Here is a 17,712-nt window from a genome sequence, read left to right on the forward strand (position 1 = left end):
ACAGGAGTAGCATTGAATTTTAGGATCTGGAAGCTTTCGAACAATTTTGGACCATTTGCCACACCATGTCAAAGTTTCCTTCTCTAGTGTAGAATTTCACAGCAAAACCGTGTCTCAGGACTGCCCCGCTCATGAATCACAGTTGAAAACCTGACAAGTAATGGTCTCTACACACCAGGAGCACGTAGGAAATCTGCACATATGAGGTGTGAAATATCATGAGTCACTTCAAAGAAGCCCTTTGCGCTGGTACTTCTGGCATGGACAATACGTTCAGGAATCCTCTACTGATCAGTAGTAGCAGAGGAGAAGAAGGAAAGAATCCCCAATTCTGCTGGGATCGCAATTGATAATCCCCCTGCTGTTCTGTGAGATTAAACGGCACCCATAGACACACCTTCCACTACCATTTGTTTAAAACAATCTAAAATTTATTCACCAAGCCCATGCTGAGCATAAGATGCAACCAATGCAGCCCATGACACTACATCTCAAACAAGCAACTGATCAAACACCTCTCGTCCTTCTGCAGATCCACACTTCCCATACATGCCAATCAATGTGTTACCAACAAAAATGTTTTTTTCCAGCCCTGATTTCCTCAACTCTGTATTTATCTGTCGAGCTGTCTCCAAGGCTTGAGTAGTATCACAAGCTTTTAAGCAGAGAACAACTAGGATAGTATCCACAGATATACCCTACTCTTTCATTTCCTCAAAACATTGTAAAGCCAAATTGCCCTCATGGTTATCAACATATGCCTTTATCATTACAGTCCATGAGACAATGTCTTTAACAAGCAGTTTGTCAAACACTTTCCGCCCTTCTGCATACAACCCACATCTGTCATACATGTCTATCAGCGTGTTTCCTATTAAAAGATCTGTTTCTAATCCTGATTTCCTGATCTCAGCATGGATCTCTCGACCTGCTTTTACGGCTCCTCTACTGCCACATGCTTTCAAGCAGATAATAAATGTGACAGCATCTGCAAAAATACCATCCAGCTGTAGATGTTGGAAACATTCCAGTACTTCCTCATTGAGACCATGTTCAGCGTATCCTGCAATCAATGCAGACCAGACAACTACATCTCGAACAGGTAGTGCATAAAAAATTTGGCATGCCTCTGCCAATGATCCACAATTGATGTACATGTCTACCAGTGTGCTGCCCATGTACACATCTGTTCCAAATCCCCTAGTAATTACTTCTCTATGTATTTGATAACCTGTTTCTGGAGCTCCTGTGATACTAGATGCCTTCAAGATGGAAACGAATGTGATGGGATCAAGGCTGCAACCTTCAAGTTGCATTTGTTGAGAACATTTCAGTGCCTCATCACCAAGGCCATGTTCCACATATGCTGCAAAATGGCCTTCACTTGATTTATACTTTCAGCATATATTTGCATTATTAACAAATTGATTGCAAGTGTAGTTCACTGATCTACTAGCAAATCTGGCCAGATCTATGCCCGAGGCTTTATAGATCCAGGTAATCACTGTCTTGTCCGCTCCTCCTGATGCAAATCTTTTACCATCCCTTGAATAGGCCACACAATACACGATATCTTTGTGCCCCTTAAGACTATGAACAACAACCCCTTGCAAAGTTTGAATGTACAAGCTCAGTCTTTCTTCTTCCTCTTCACCTCCATTGCAAGATCCAAGGTAGATGGTAATCGATCTTCTAGTGCTTTTGAAACTGAGCCAAACTTCCCAAAAATCTCCACCACTATGCTTCCCACAAATATATTCACTTCCAAACCCCTCTCCACTATACTGGCACGCAGAACAAAAATGCAAACACAACAACTAAGTATGTACAAAGTAACAAATGTCACACACAACTTTTTGGTGGATTCCACACCTCGAATGCGCAGTAGTACGACATCCACCCCCTCTGATCCTGCACATCCTCCGGATGGGCCAACTATCCATGATCATTATCATCAAGATCCACGAATAGATCAATCTCTTCATTGTGTATTTCCGGTATATCAGCAAGATTATCTGTCATATCATCTGTCTCTTCTATTGGAGTTTCTTCTCGTTGCTCTTCTCTTGCAAATTCTTCCAATGCATAATCCTCATCATCTCTTTTCTTGAAAATCTTGATTCTTTTTCTTGCAATAGGCACTCTAAGCACTGTCCCATCCAATTCTATTAGCTCATATGTTGCATTATCAAAGACATGTCTGACTATGTACGGCCCAAACCATATTTTCACCATCTTCCGAAGTGCAGTATGCTGGTTTTCAAGGCTGCTATCAAAGACTAATACCCAGTCTCCCTCTTCTATTGCTCTAGGTCGCAATCGATGCATGTTGTCAAACCTGTCCTTATTTCTTAGTCTAGCAACCTTCAACCTGTCAATAGCTAGTTGAATATCCTCTGGTCTTCTCTCCAACTACCAAATCCGAAGAGCTAAAAGTTCCTCTCTCATCAAATCCTCCTGCCAAGGTAAAACTGACCAAGTCAAAGCACAAGTCTCAGTCGGCATAATCAGTTCCTGACCATACATCAACTCTGCGGGCATATATCCTGTGGTAACACTGAGTCGTACGATCAACCCACAAAGCAAATGGTAGAAGTCTCGGCCATTCTCCAAACCTTCCTCTGCATGCTTTGGCTAATGCTTTCACTATCGGCGGATGCCCTCTTTCACTCTTTCCATTTCCCTCTGGATTATATGATGTGGTTAGAGTCAACTTGATTCCTAATTGAGAGAAAAACTCCCTAGCTTCATCTGCATCCAATTCTCTACGATCTGCAGTGACCTTACCCACACAGCCATACCTGCAGAAAATTTCTTCCAATAAGAACTTACACACTGCACTAGTGGTCTTCGTTCTCAAAGGTCTACCCTCAACATGATTGGTAAGATCCTCTCTAGCCAAAACAATATACCTCATCTTCCATAGACCCATTGGCATAGTAACCAAGTCAACTACCCACTTGTAATGAATGCATAGTGGATAGGTCGGATGAAGCTCATCTCGATGACGCACTACGGAATACATCTGATAGTCTCTACAAGTCTCTACAAAGTGAGAAACATCTTTGTACATGTCTTTCCACCAATATTTCTCCTTGATTTTCTCATAAGTAGCCCACACTCCTCTATGACCAGCCCAAGGACTCTTATGAAACTCCCTCATCACATGTAACTGGGTCTCTTTATCGCAGACAACCCGCAATGGTAATCCACCTCTTTTCTTCGGGTGCTTCCAAAGAAATCCATCTTTCATGAAATAACCATAGGCTTTTCTTCTTATCTTCTTGAACTCTTTATCTTCCATTCATCTCTTTTGCTTAGGGTACTAAGATATTTGCCAATTTGCAACCAATCTCCAACTTAGAGTTCTTCTATAAAAGCCACAATATCATAGACATGACAAACATGATCAACCATAGCGACTGAAATTTTTGCATCATCCTCTTCTGCAAATAGTGTCTCCTCATCATCATATCTGGCTCTAGACAGCATATCTGCCACTGGATTATCCTTCCCTGCTATGTGTTTAGATTCTGGATTTAATGACTTGATGTATGCAATCCATCTCAGCATAGCTATATCCGAAGTAGAGCAACTCATAATCATACCTATCAATGGCAAGCAATCTGTCTCTACCACAACTGAGGCTCCAATAAAGTACTCCTTGTCACATTTGAAAGCCATAACAATTCCCAATAATTCCCTCTTGATTTGCAAAAATCTCCTATGTCTCTCATTTAGGACTTTCGCCCCAAACCGAATAGCATACATGTTTCCATCTGCATCATCTTGACCCACAGCCCAACCTATGCCAATTGGACTAGTGTCAACTGTCAATACAATAGGCCTTCCGCAATTATAATCTGCTTTCCTGAGAGTAGGAGCAATCTGCAATAACTTCTTCAATTTTTGCATGGCTCTAGTGTGGCTCTCATCCCAATAAAATTTTTGCCCCTTTCGAAGCAGCTGATATAAACAATCTGCTATGTGTGTAAAATGGGAAATCCAAATCATGTAAAACACACAAGCTCCAATGAATCTCCGTACCTCTGAAGTGGTAGAACAATACTCTGTAATCTTGCCTATAGCATCCACCTTCTCAGGTGAAGGTTTCCTGCCATAATACCCACACATATGTCCAACAATGACAACCTCATTTACTCCAAAAACAGATTTTTGCCCTGATAGTGTCAAGGTCACTTCTTCTAACCTTGCCAAAATCTTCTCACAAGCTGAAATATAATCAGCCACAAAGTATCTGCATCCCTGCTCATTTAGACTCTCATTCTTCTCTTCTTCTGCACACCCCCTAATGGGCACATCATCCAAGAAAGGCATGGTAAGCTGAGGTATATACTCACAAAGGACCTTATGCATGGCATTCATCATATGCGCAACAGAATTAGTGGCACCTTGAGGCAAGGTACACATCTTGACAAGCCCAATAGGAGTTCTCATAGTGGTTATGTCCCTGCTTTCCAAAGCCAGCTGAAACTGGTCATATCCCGAATACAGATCACCTAAAGAATAGATGGCACGTCCAGCAACTGCTTCTGCAAACTCATCCACAATTGGACCTATACCAACATTTCTGATAATAACTATGTTTACTGGCTGCATGTCCTGTATAAATCGGAGAGTACCATTCTTCTTTGGAACCGTAAACCACCTATTTGAGTATGGTGCAGATGACAGATCTAGGATTCCCATCCTGATTTTCTCATTCCACAAGTCAATTAACTTTGGCAGGTGTGCCTTAGGCACTGGAATAGGTCAGAGGTTCCATGGTTTATGAGGAATAGTAAAGATCACCATAGGAGCAACAATATCTGGATTCACACATCCAATCTCATGCGAGAAAAAAGCAAACCCCCTTCCATGTCGCTCAAGCATATCCTGAAAGCATTGCTTCTCTGTGGGTAGCAAGAAATCACCATTTCCAATTTTTAATTCAGCAAGAGTCTCTGTTGAAAATTAACTGTTTGGCAGCCCTCTCTATTTGCTGATCACTGTCAGGTGGAAGCGGTACAGCTACCGGCTTCACCTTCTTATCCACAGTCTTGTATTTCATGTCAACCCTGGCTTCATTATGATCCTCTGCATTACTCAAATCTTGTTGTAAATCAACAATTCAGCACTCTGGTGGTTGAATATCCTCATCCCTCTACTCTATGGATTGCATAGGAATAGCCCTAAACTCTGGATGCTGAAATATTTCAATAGTAAACTCAGTTGGCTGAAAGTTTTCAGTCCTCTGTGTCTCTATAGGCTGATCATAATCAACCGAAAACTTTGTTTGCTGAATTTCTTCAGCACCACTCAACACTTTTTGTTGAGTCACCTCAGCCTCTGACTCTATCTGTGACACAAAATCTAAAATTTCATGAAACATCTCTAGAGACTGCACTGATACATTACTGTGACAACTCTGCATATCAATTTTAAGCATATTTTCCATCTCTGTCATCGTATCTGCACAAACCATACTATCATACATCCCATCTATATGCTCATCATCCTCTAAAATACCTGCATTTTTTAAAATTTTCTCATTCCTGTATATGTACTGCCTGGCAGCTCTAGGCAACTTAGAAATCTTCTGATAACTCATCGAACTGTTTGCTGAAATTCCAACAAAACTGGAGGAGAAAACACTGCTACCAGGAGGCGAGAACTCCAATCTCCTCTGCTCTGTACCACCGTCGTCTCGCGGGACAGCAGTACCTAATGAAAACCCAAATCCCTTACAGTGGGCAATGGTGCATCTCGAAGAGTATCCCTGTTTCTTGCATGGTTAACACACACAGTCATAAACTAAACTACTCTCATACCATCTTTACTTCAAATCTGTGCATAAGCAGATCCATCATCCATTACTTTCGTCTCTATGCGCATCTCTGTGATGAATGGCTGTCCAAGAATTATGGGATAAGAGCATGAATCCTGCACAAAGAAATGGAAATCCTCCTCTACATCTCCAGTAGAAATCCTGACACTGGGACAGGCAGCATACAAATCACCTATAGTATTGTTGGTGGCTCTCATACGCCACCCATGCTCTGCATCCATAGGCCATCTATTACTTTCATAAACTCCACAAACTATGAGATTAATCTATGAACCATGATCCACCAAAGCAACATAAGGTACATGTTTCTCTCCAATTTTTACCATTGTTTCTATAGTTTCTCTAGCCCAATGACTCCGCGAAAAGTGACTACGCGGTACCAAGATAGGCTCATCAGTTTCAACATAATGCATAGGCTAAACCCTCTTCTCTATCTGCAAAAAAACAGAAGCATTCTCAACCATAACCTCATCCTCATCCTCATCCAACTCCCCAATCAAAACTCCCTGTGTATCAGTAGTAGGCAATGCATGTCTTTTCCTCTTCAGGACTTCTTGGAACTGATCTTGAAACTCTCTTTTCGAGATGCCCAAAACCTCAAAAATAGTAAAAGTCACCTCACTGCCAAGTATCTTATCATTAAAGATTTTCTTCATGTCCGTAGATGTCTCAATATTGGACATCAATCTAAAGCCTGGCTGCTTTCTCTCTCTAGGCTCTTGCCTATTTTCTTTCTTTTGAGCATCTTCCATCTGTCGTTCTGGGCCTCGTCTCAAAGACGACCCTGCAATAGGTGGAATAACAAACTCACCCCCTCTAGTCTTTTTAGCTGCATTTGGATTCTCTTCATCCCTCTTACGCTTCTCCTCAACAAGTACATCTGCTCCCTGAGACTTAGCCAAGTAGGCATAAATAGTGTACTTGTCAACAGGCGAATCCCAACCTGTCTCAGATCTGATGCTAGAACCTGTACTAGTCAAAACAGTTTGTTGAATTTTCCCCTTGTTTGCCGTCTCCATAGCATAGGTCTGTAATGCTGGCTGATTCTCTAATCCTTTCTTAATCTGGACTGCACATGCAAAAGCATCTCCTCTAGTTGCCACATAAGAAGTACGCACAGCCATATCATCTACTAATTTCTTCATTCTGCCTTTCCCAAAATTGGTAGCAAGCAGAGCTCCTGTTTCAGTCAACCAGATCTTGCCATCTTGTGCCCAAAATACCAAATTCTTCCTCCTTGCATCTTGAAAAGATTCACAATCCCTGCAATGCTGATGGTCTGTACTTTCACACAAAATACATCTTCGATCTCTCCTAGGTACAGTAGGAGCACTAGAAGAAATAGTAGGCGCAGTCGAAGCAAACTGCTCTTTCAATTTTCCCACCAATTTTGCTTTAACTGACTCCAGTGTCAAATCCGTTATGCCTTTGATTATGTCATCAAGAGAGGAAGGAACTGACAGAGCAGATGGTTTTGGAGCAGAAGGAGCAGGCATCGGTCTTGGAACAGGAGGAACAGGAGGAGTAGAAACAGTAGGCACTGGCATAGGCCAAGTAACTAGATGAGGAAGAGAAGAAATGATAGGGGTAGAAGCAGACATAGGAGCAAAAGACAGCGTCGGTGTCATGGATTCATTCTGTAAGCGGGTCTTCCATACTGTAAAAATATTACACGGCGCAGCGAACAGAATCTGAGAAAGAGATAGAGAGTACACAACAGATAAGAGGAGAATCAGTAAAATTCTTTAACTCCAAACAACTGATACAAAGATGGCTCTGTCCACCCGTGCGCTTCCAATGAATGAAGCTTAGATGGCGATCTAGACAGAAGATAGGTGAAGAGCTTAAGGCTAGCTGGAACAACAACTCTGACTGGGTGAAAGATAAGTGTAAGATGGCTGCGAAGGGGTTTAGCTTTTATAGCCCGCGAAGGTCGTTAGGTCGGCCTGCTGACCGACCTACCATATGAGCCTCCACTAGTCGGCCAGGGAATATTCCAGGGAATATTCCCTTTACCATCGGGCCGGGGGCGCTGCCCCCGGACCCCCGCCAGGGGGGCCGCTGGCCCCCCTGGGACCCCCCAGCCAGGGGCCGCTTCCGCGGCCCCCGGACCCCACAATAGGGGCCCCTTTTAACTCCCTTACCACGCAACTCAATGCAATGTGCCTCGAGTTGCTACCAGCTTAACCACTCCGTCTAACCCAAAGATTAGACCCACAACAGTCACCTTTTTTTTGCCATCCGGTCACATAGACCTCATCTGATATACAAGTCAGGACTCAACCAATGTCCGGGCTCACATTTGGCTTCTCCTCATAATGGGGGCCTTACAACTTTGAGCACCATGGATCATTGGTAGCACCTAATGAGGGTGGGGCATTGATCATATCTAACACCCCCCCTCAATGTCCACCCATAGGTGAACTATCTCCTCGGCCCAATGCCGAGTCTCTGAAGATGAACTTGAAGCAGATCCTTCGTAAGTGCTTTGGTGAAGATATCTGCTCCATTCTCCTCTGTTGGACAGTAGACCAATTCCACTATCCCATCCTCCATCAAATCACGCACATAGTGATACTGGATCTCTATATGTTTGGTGCGTGCATGAAACACTGGATTTTTGGCAATGGCGATGCAACTCTGATTGTCACATCTCAGCACAGTTGGTTCTTCATCCTGCACTCCCATATGCCATAGAATCCTTCTCAACCATACGGCCTCACATGCAGCAAAACAAGCTGCCTTGTACTCTGCTTCGGTAGAAGACAATGCCACTGTTGGTTGCTTCTTACTAATCCAAGAGAAAATTCCTGAACCCAAAGAGAAACAATAACCAGAAACTGACTTCCTGGAATCAATGTCTCCTGCCCAATCTGAGTCACAGTTCCCCACAAGAGAAGTTCCGAAACTGTATGTGATACCATAGTCAAGAGTTTTCTTCAAGTATCTGAGCACCCGCATCCCAGCTTTCCAATGACTCTCATGAGGTTTGTTTGAGAACCTGCTCAAAACACCAACAGCAAAACTGATATCTGGTCTGGTGTTACACAAGTAGATTAGACTGCCGACCAACCTCCTATACCTCCCAATGTCTGCTAGTGCTGATGTATCCTCAACGGATAACTTTACATTCACCTCCATAGGTGTAGCTATCTCCTTGCACTCGGTCATGCCAAATGCCTTCAAGATCTCCCATGCATACTTCTTCTGAGAGATGAAGATCTTTCCTGGCTCTTGCCAGACTTCAATCCCCAAACAATAGTGCAGCAAGCCCAAGTCTGTCATTTCAAACTCAAAACTCAAAGCCTTTCGAGTTTGGTTGATCATATCTTCATAGTCACCTGTAATAAGAAGGTCGTCCACATATAGGACAATCACTACAGACTTTTTACCATCCCTGTAAACATACAAGTTAGCATCTGAGGCACATCTTTTGAAGTTTAGGTTTAAAAAGAACCTATCTATCCGTTGGTACCATGCTCTGGGGGCTTGTTTCAGCCCATACAATGCCTTCTTCAGTTTACACACTTTGTTCTCAGAATGGGGGGCCTCAAACCCTGGTGGCTGAGCCACGTACACCTCCTCCTTGAGGTCACCATTTAAGAACGCTGACTTAACATCCATTTGGTACACTGGCCACTTCTTGTGGGCAGCCACTGCAAGTACCGTGCGAATAGTGGTCATTCTGGCAGTTGGGGCAAATGACTCTTGAAAATCAAACCCTTCAACTTGTGAAAATCCTTGGGCAACCAGTCTAGCTTTGTACTTTTCTAAGGTACCATCAGCCTTGTACTTTACCTTCCAGATCCACTTGGTGCCAATAATCTTCCGCTTTGCTGGCCGATCCACTAGCTCCCAAGTGTCATTCTTCATTATGCTGTCATACTCCGCCTGCATAGCAGCCTTCCATGATGGATCTGCAAGTGCTTCTTCTAAGTCAGTTGGCTCCTTTACTTCTCTCATAATCTCAACCATCAAGGCCATGTTGACTATGTGAGCAGAAGCCCTCCTTTGCTCCTCTATTCTCTGAGACCTCCTTGGTCCGTCTGCCTTCTCCTCAACAGATGCAGGCATAGGATTATTGTGGTCATAGAGCTGCTTCACCCAGCGCGGCAATGGCTTTTCCGGTGGGGTGATGTCAGGTTGGTGAACTTTTTCCTCATCATCTGAAGATGATGCTTCCTCCTCCTTAAGGATAGGGATAGCTCTCGGGACAGGTTCATAGTGGACTACTTCTTCGCTTGATGATAAAGTGGAAGACCTTGCCTTCTCCTCCTCCACTGTATGCGGCTCCTCCTTGAACACCACATCACGGCTCGCGATGATCTTCTTTGCCTCTTGGTCATATAACTTGTAAGCCTTCTGCTCATCACTATAACCCAAGAAGATACATTTTCTGCTTTTTGGTTGTAACTTGTTTCTCTTCTCATCTGGAACATGTGCATAACATTCACATCCAAAAATTCTGAAATGTGAAACAGATGGTTTCTTACCAGTGTAAGCCTCATGAGGTGTTTTTCCCTTGAGAGCCTTTGTGTAGCTCCGATTTAGAATGTAGACTGCAGTATTAACAGCTTCAGCCCAAAAATGGTTAGGCAATCCCTTGCCCTTTAGCATGCATCTTGCCATCTCCACAATGGTACGATTCCTGCGTTCCACAACACCATTCTGCTGAGGTGTGTGAGGCGTCGTCAATTGACGCTTGATCCCTTTGCTCTTGCAAAAGCCTTCAAACTCCTTTGAGTTGAACTCACCACCACCATCTGTTCTAAATTTCTTCACACTTTTCCCTGTTTCATTCTCAACAAGTATTAGCCATTCTTTAAACTTACCAAAAGCTTGAGCCTTATCACGAAGGAAGTACACCCACATCTTCCTACTGTAGTCATCGACAATCAACATAAAATAAGAAGATCCCCCCAAGGCCTGTGTAGGCATCTTACCACACAAGTCAGCATGCACCAACTCTAGAGGAGCATGTGCTCTATTCTTGCTTTCTTGTGGAAATGCCTTTCTCTGTTGCTTGCCCATCATACAAGCTTCACATGGTTCCTTCAATTCAGTTATTGTAGGTAGGTGAGCAACCATACCTTGCTTTTGCATCTCCTTCAATACTGCAAATCCGATGTGTCCAAACCTTTCATGCCAAAGCTTACTTGTGCCCACTCCAGCGGTGGCTGTAAGAGCACTTAGCTCATACAGGTTGTTCCTTCTTTCTCCTTTGCCAACAATTGTGCCAGCACTATCAATAATTTCTGCACCTGTCTTCTTGAACCTCACTTCATGACCAAGATCAGTTATGGCAGCAACTGATAAGAGATTTCTCCTGATTTCGGGAACATACAACACATTTGAAAGCTTTTTGACTTCACCATTTGCAGCAACAAAAGAAATAGTACCTGTGCCCGCAGCAGGGCATTTAGCATCATTTCCAACCGTCACAGTGATGGATTCTTGTAGAGGCTGCATAGAACTGTATAGACCTTTCTTGTTGGTCATGTGACGGGAGGCCCCACTATCCAACACCCAAGAGTCAGTGGTAGATTCTTCTTGCGCCGAGGAGCACACTTCCTCAATGGTCGCCATGAATAATTCCAACTCTGCTTCAGCCGTATTGGCTGTCTCTTTCCCTTTACTTTTAAGGGTACCATTCTTTTCATCTGCCTTCTTGACACGACAATCTGCAATTGCATGTCCTTTCTTCTTACAGTAGAAGCACTCTCCTTGAAACTTCTTCTTGCCGCCCTTCTTCTTTTTGTCACCATCATTTTTGGTGGAGGAAACACCTTTGCCTTTTGCATTGGCAGAGAATGCAGCATCTCCATTGTTGCTTCCTTCTCGGGCTTTCAGCCTCAACTCCTCCTCCATTAATAATGCACAAAACTCCTCAAAAGTCAAAGCTTGAGGTCTCACCTGAGTATTAAGGGCAGTTACTAGTCCATCAAACTTTTGTGGACAAATCCGAAGACACCTCCGAGCTAGCTCTTCGCTAGTCTTTTGTATCCCAGCGCCAGCCATCTGGTCGCGTAGATTCTTAATCCGAGTGATGAATGCTTCAACCGTCTCTCCTTCAGCAAACTTCTCCGCTGCTAGTTGATTCTCCAAGTTTTGAATCCTTGTTTGGTTTCGTGTTTCATACTGACTCCTTAGTACATTCCAAGCCTCCGACGCTTTGGTTGTATGCTGAATCAGAGTCAAAACACTGTCAGAACAGCTTGTAACTAAGGCACACAATGCATCTGCATTCCTTCGTTTCCAAGCTCGTAGAAGATCTGCATTCGGAGGAATCATCACACTAGGATTTGATGGGTCGGGGGTAGGCTGTGGTTCTGCGTCAGTCCCCAGCACAGTCTCCAGAAGCTCATAAGAATCAAGGATAGTAGTAATTTTGAACTTCCACAAGGTGTAGTTTGTACCATCTAACTTGCCTTCGCTGAAGGTTGGTGGACGAATCCTCAGTGTTTGAATAGCCGGTACAGCAGCACCACCTCCTGCACCGCTTCCGGATGCGCCAGAACTGCTTCCCGGAGTCGACATCGTTTCTCTTTGCTGTTGAAGCCTTTGCCTCTTGCACGCTCTCCGATCTCTAGAGCCCCCTGGGCTCTGATACCATGTAAAAATATTACACGGCGCAGCGAACAGAATCTGAGAAAGAGATAGAGAGTACACAACAGATAAGAGGAGAATCAGTAAAATTCTTTAACTCCAAACAACTGATACAAAGATGGCTCTGTCCACCCGTGCGCTTCCAATGAATGAAGCTTAGATGGCGATCTAGACAGAAGATAGGTGAAGAGCTTAAGGCTAGCTGGAACAACAACTCTGACTGGGTGAAAGATAAGTGTAAGATGGCTGCGAAGGGGTTTAGCTTTTATAGCCCGCGAAGGTCGTTAGGTCGGCCTGCTGACCGACCTACCATATGAGCCTCCACTAGTCGGCCAGGGAATATTCCAGGGAATATTCCCTTTACCATCGGGCCGGGGGCGCTGCCCCCGGACCCCCGCCAGGGGGGCCGCTGGCCCCCCTGGGACCCCCCAGCCAGGGGCCGCTTCCGCGGCCCCCGGACCCCACAATAGGGGCCCCTTTTAACTCCCTTACCACGCAACTCAATGCAATGTGCCTCGAGTTGCTACCAGCTTAACCACTCCGTCTAACCCAAAGATTAGACCCACAACAGTCACCTTTTTTTTGCCATCCGGTCACATAGACCTCATCTGATATACAAGTCAGGACTCAACCAATGTCCGGGCTCACATTTGGCTTCTCCTCATAATGGGGGCCTTACAACTTTGAGCACCATGGATCATTGGTAGCACCTAATGAGGGTGGGGCATTGATCATATCTAACAGCCTCTTGGTCAAAGTCGAGACCGCATCCTGGGCATCTTGCCAATCCGTTTTAAGACCCATAGGCTTCGTGCGAGATCCTCAAGAAGCTCTCCTAATTCTTCTTGAAGAGCAAGATCTGCAGCTTGCAAGAAAGCACAACTTTCTCAACATCCAGTGCTCTTTGTTCAATGGCATCAAGCTGACTATACAACTCTTCAAATTCTTGTATCAATTCTGAAGCAGCTAAACCTTTGTTTAGCATGTAGACCCACTCTCGGAATGACTGCCGAGTAGCAATCTCAAATTCCTCAAGGAAATACTATTCTTTCAGGGCCTTCTTAAAATCTTGCCAATGCAAATTTTGAAGGAAAAGATCAGTCATTTTTACCCTCAAGGCAAGTGTGACAAGGCAAAGAAAATACTTACTCATAAGTCCTATTGGTACTCCAAAAAATCCCATCTTGATCTCATACATCTTCAAATAAGCCGATACATTATGACCATCAAATAGCTTATTTTCATTCTCAACTGCTTCAATCGCCTTACTCGCACTGATTGCATTCTCTTGCTCTGAATATAGTTGCCTTTAGACAACTACTGTTGATGCAACTACTGCTGCTGCTGCATATACAATTGTGTCTACTGATTTTGAAGCTGCATATACATAGACATATTCTGCAAAATCTGCTTTAAATCATCCGTCGAAGTACTTGAAGCAGCAGTCAGACAAAGCTGAAGTAGAGGACAAAGCAGGAATCGTAGAAGAGGCTGAAACTGATGCTGAAGTATCTCCCATCCTGAAATTTTTTTAATGCGACGCTTTCACGTCGGGTTCACCAAAGATATCGAAGGGTTTTCGAGAGAAAAGTCGCGACCACGGAGGACCTTGTCTAATTTCAGGATAGAAGATCAATTAGTGAGATCAGATTCAATTTGAAAGCTCAATTTCAGATAATATGAGACATACAATCAGCTACATTTGATTGGGAGCATCTCCAATAAACATCTTGACAAAAACTCATGTCATATAGATAGCCTGTCTCTCCCAAAAGGAACAAAGTAATCTGAAGTAAGATCTAAGAGGTTGGAATAGGATCAAGAAGACATCTTTGTATTCAGATAAAGAAGAGTGATTTAATGGAAAATCAGACCAGATCCATCAATGGTTTCTCAGGGGTTTTGGAAGTAATGAGTGGTAAACATGCAGGTACTGTAGAAAGAGTGTTTAATCAATACCAGAAGTAACGCGTCAATCATCATCATTGTATCAATCATTGGCAGTTATCATCAGGAAGCAGAATCTGTTATGGCTGTTCAGTAATTTCAACATCATAATCTGTCCTTGCTTTTTCTTCCCCTTGGCACTTTGCCAGAATTCTGCCACTTAGAAGTGCACATAGCTCTTTGATTGCTGAAAGAAAGAACAGTGAGCATAAAGAGGACTTCTATCACAACAAGAGTAGCATTGAATTTCAGGATCTGGAAGCTTTCGAATAATTTTGGACCATTTGCCACACCATGTCAAAGTTTCCTTCTCTAGTGTAGAATTTCACAGCAAAACCGTGTCTCAGGATTGCCCCGCTCATGAATCACAGTTGAAAACCTGACAAGTAATGGTCTCTGCACACCAGGAGCACGTAGGAAATTTGCACATATGAGGTGTGAAATATCATGAGTCACTTCAAAGAAGCCCTTTGCGTTGGTATCTCTGGCGTGGACAATACGTTCAGGAATCCTCTACTGATGAGTAGAGCAGAGGAGAAGAAGGAAAGAATCCCCATTTCTGCTGGGATCGCAATTGATAATCCCCCTGCTGTTCTGCGAGATTAGATGGGTAATATATTTTTTTTAAACGCACAAACTTGGCATCCTCTCCTTATTAGCAATCGTTTTTTTTTCCCTTCCTGATCACTCTCCTCCTTTTTTCCCAGAAAAGCGGCCTCCTCCCACAATAGCCCCCTCCCTTGTTTCACCATTTTCAACAATTTGCCGCCCACCACCAGTAATTCCTACGATAAGTGCATTCCATGAAACTATGTCTTGAACCGGAAGCTTGCTGAACACCTACCGTGATTCTGTAAACAAGCCACAGCTGTGTTGTACAAAGTCACAAGTGTGTTGCCAACATGAAGCTCTTTATCCAGTCCCCTTTTGTATATCTCTACATGGAGTTCTCGGCATGTATCTAAAGCTCCTAAGGTGGCACAAGCTCTCAAACAAAGAGCAAAGTAATGGCACCCACATACACACCTTCCACTACCATTTGTTTAAAACAATCTAAAATTTCTTCACCAAGTCCATGCTGAGCATAAGATGCAACCAATGCAGCCCATGACACTACATCTCAAACAAGCAACTGATCAAACACCTCTCGTCCTTCTGCAAACTGATCCACACTTCCCATACATGCCAATCAATGTGTTACCAACAAAAATGTTTTTTTCCAGCCCTGATTTCCTCAACTCTGCATGTATTTCTCGACCTGTCTCCAAGGCTTGAGTAGTATCACAAGCTTTTAACCAGAGAACAACTAGGATAGTATCCACAGATATACCCTACTCTTTCATTTCCTCAAAACATTGTAAAGCCAAATTGCCCTCATGGTTATCAACGTATGCCTTTATCATTACAGTCCATGAGACAATGTCTTTAACAAGCAATTTGTCAAACACTTTCTGCCCTTCTGCATACAAACTTTTGAGAATCTTTTGAGGGTTTTGTTAAACTTTTTCGTTTCACATTTCAATCATTAGATTGTAGGGAACAATTGTGGCTCTTTCCTTGGCAAAACGCTTCTTTGATTAAACCCTTAGATAGTTTCTTCCTCGATCTCTTTCAAAAGATCCTGGCTTCCCTTAGTTAGGTGCACTTCCATGGTTTCTTGCTTCACAATCTTTCGTTCGGAACTTATTTGGAAAATTCTCTCAAGATCTTGAACCATGCTTCAAACTTTCCTTTCAGTCTGAGTTGGATTTCAAAGTGTGTTTCCTCCTTTCACATTCCTCTTAAATGCACTTTATACATTCAAATTACGATTACACCACAAAAGAAAACTGCAACTAAACTTTTGCCCTTGACAACTAGCTTTTTAAACCCAAGTAGTAGGTAAAAAAAACTCAAAGACTTGAAACAAACCCATATATAACATGTACATTTTCATAGAAAAAGAGAAGTTGAGGTTTTCCATGTTGATCCACTTTCCTAAGACCCTAGAGTGCTCTTTTCCTTGTAAAAGGGTATTGCTCATACTCTAATTCTTTTAGAGACTGTGGGGTTCATCCATATATTCAAACTATCTGGTTCACTCTAATGATTTATCTTATCTTTGAGATGATACAAAATCTAGAAGCAATCATTTCTAGGAAGGCCCTAATCTTGAATGCCAAAAAAAAAAACTCTTTTATCTACCACCATTCATTGTTTCTAAGGATGAAGTGTAATCTATGATCACAACCCATAATCTATCCTTCATAATATTCTGAGTGTAGGGTCTCACTCTCTATTCTTGGAACATATTTTCCTATTCTCTTTATGGTCTCTAGGTTGGACTTTATTTTACTTTGTTTCATAGGTTTTCTTCCTAGTGATCAAAGTAAGGATCTAAGGTCTTTTGTTGTATTTTTATTTTAAATTGTTGTTTGTTTGTTTGTTTGGTTGTAGCTTTTATTACCAAGAATATTTAGCTTGGGGCATGAGACACACATGGAAAGCATGCTCCTTTTTTCTCAATAGGTTTTTATGGATTTGTAACTGCTATAATAACTCTTGATTTTTTGGATCCAAGATTTTTTTAAAATATAAAACTATTCAAAGCTTAGGATCAAGAAGAAACTCTTTTCAATTCTTCTTTTTCAAACAAAGTTCATCACAACCTCTTCCTTTTAGCAAGAATATCAACACATCATAAATTACCATTACATGACAAAAACATGTAAAATATTTTCCTACCCAAAGACATCGATGTTCCTTTCAATCCACCCCCCCGCCCCCACCCCCCCCCCCCCCCCCCCCCCCCCCCCCCCCCCCTCCCCCCCAAAAAAAAAGGGAAAACACTTTGGAAGAGTCTTCTCACAAGGCTTTTCTCTTACTTACATCATAAGATTTCTTTCTACAACTTTACAGGGAGGCTACAATGATAAAATAATTTTTGTTAAAGTGCCTAATAAATTCATAGCCCACTATGCATGGCTATCTGATGAGGTGTGCTCCCTCTTCTACCTTGTTTTATCTAGGCATCCTACCCTTAAGAGGTTGGTAGGTAGGTGTTTTTCTTTATAACCATCACTCTAGCTTATATACAAATTGTAGTATTTATTTGTTTTTCCTAAATCAAATCATTTCATGCTTTTACATTTCCAGTAACAAATTTTGTACAAAAAAAGGGTTATATATTTGATGTTCGAATTGCCAACTTGTATTGCAACTTTGTGTCTTGAGTATGGTGTAATCACTAGGGTCTTAAGGATGCCATATCTTTAGATCGTGAGGCTTTATGAGAGAGTGTCCAAATACATGGATTGAGATGGAGCATTGAC

The 17,712-nt window shown here is 42.7% G+C and overlaps 1 protein-coding gene across 1 annotated transcript in view; it reads right to left on the bottom strand.

Annotated features, from left to right (window-relative positions):
• Positions 1-491: 491 nt before the first annotated feature.
• Positions 492-17,712, bottom strand: part of LOC148023064 (pentatricopeptide repeat-containing protein At4g18520, chloroplastic-like) — a 45,406-nt gene continuing 28,185 nt past the window's right edge. The window contains exons 7-9 of the mRNA XM_087695306.1: positions 1,506-1,590; positions 740-1,394; positions 492-655 (exon numbers count right to left, since the gene is read on the bottom strand). Coding sequence (XP_087551432.1) covers positions 492-655; positions 740-1,394; positions 1,506-1,590 — 904 coding nt within the window. The remainder of the gene's footprint in view (positions 656-739; positions 1,395-1,505; positions 1,591-17,712) is intronic.

Source organism: Lygodium microphyllum, chromosome 16 (assembly GCF_053477565.2).
Source record: "Lygodium microphyllum isolate KBCC chromosome 16, Lygodium_microphyllum_v1.1.10, whole genome shotgun sequence".
NCBI classification, from domain to species: domain Eukaryota; kingdom Viridiplantae; phylum Streptophyta; class Polypodiopsida; order Schizaeales; family Lygodiaceae; genus Lygodium; species Lygodium microphyllum.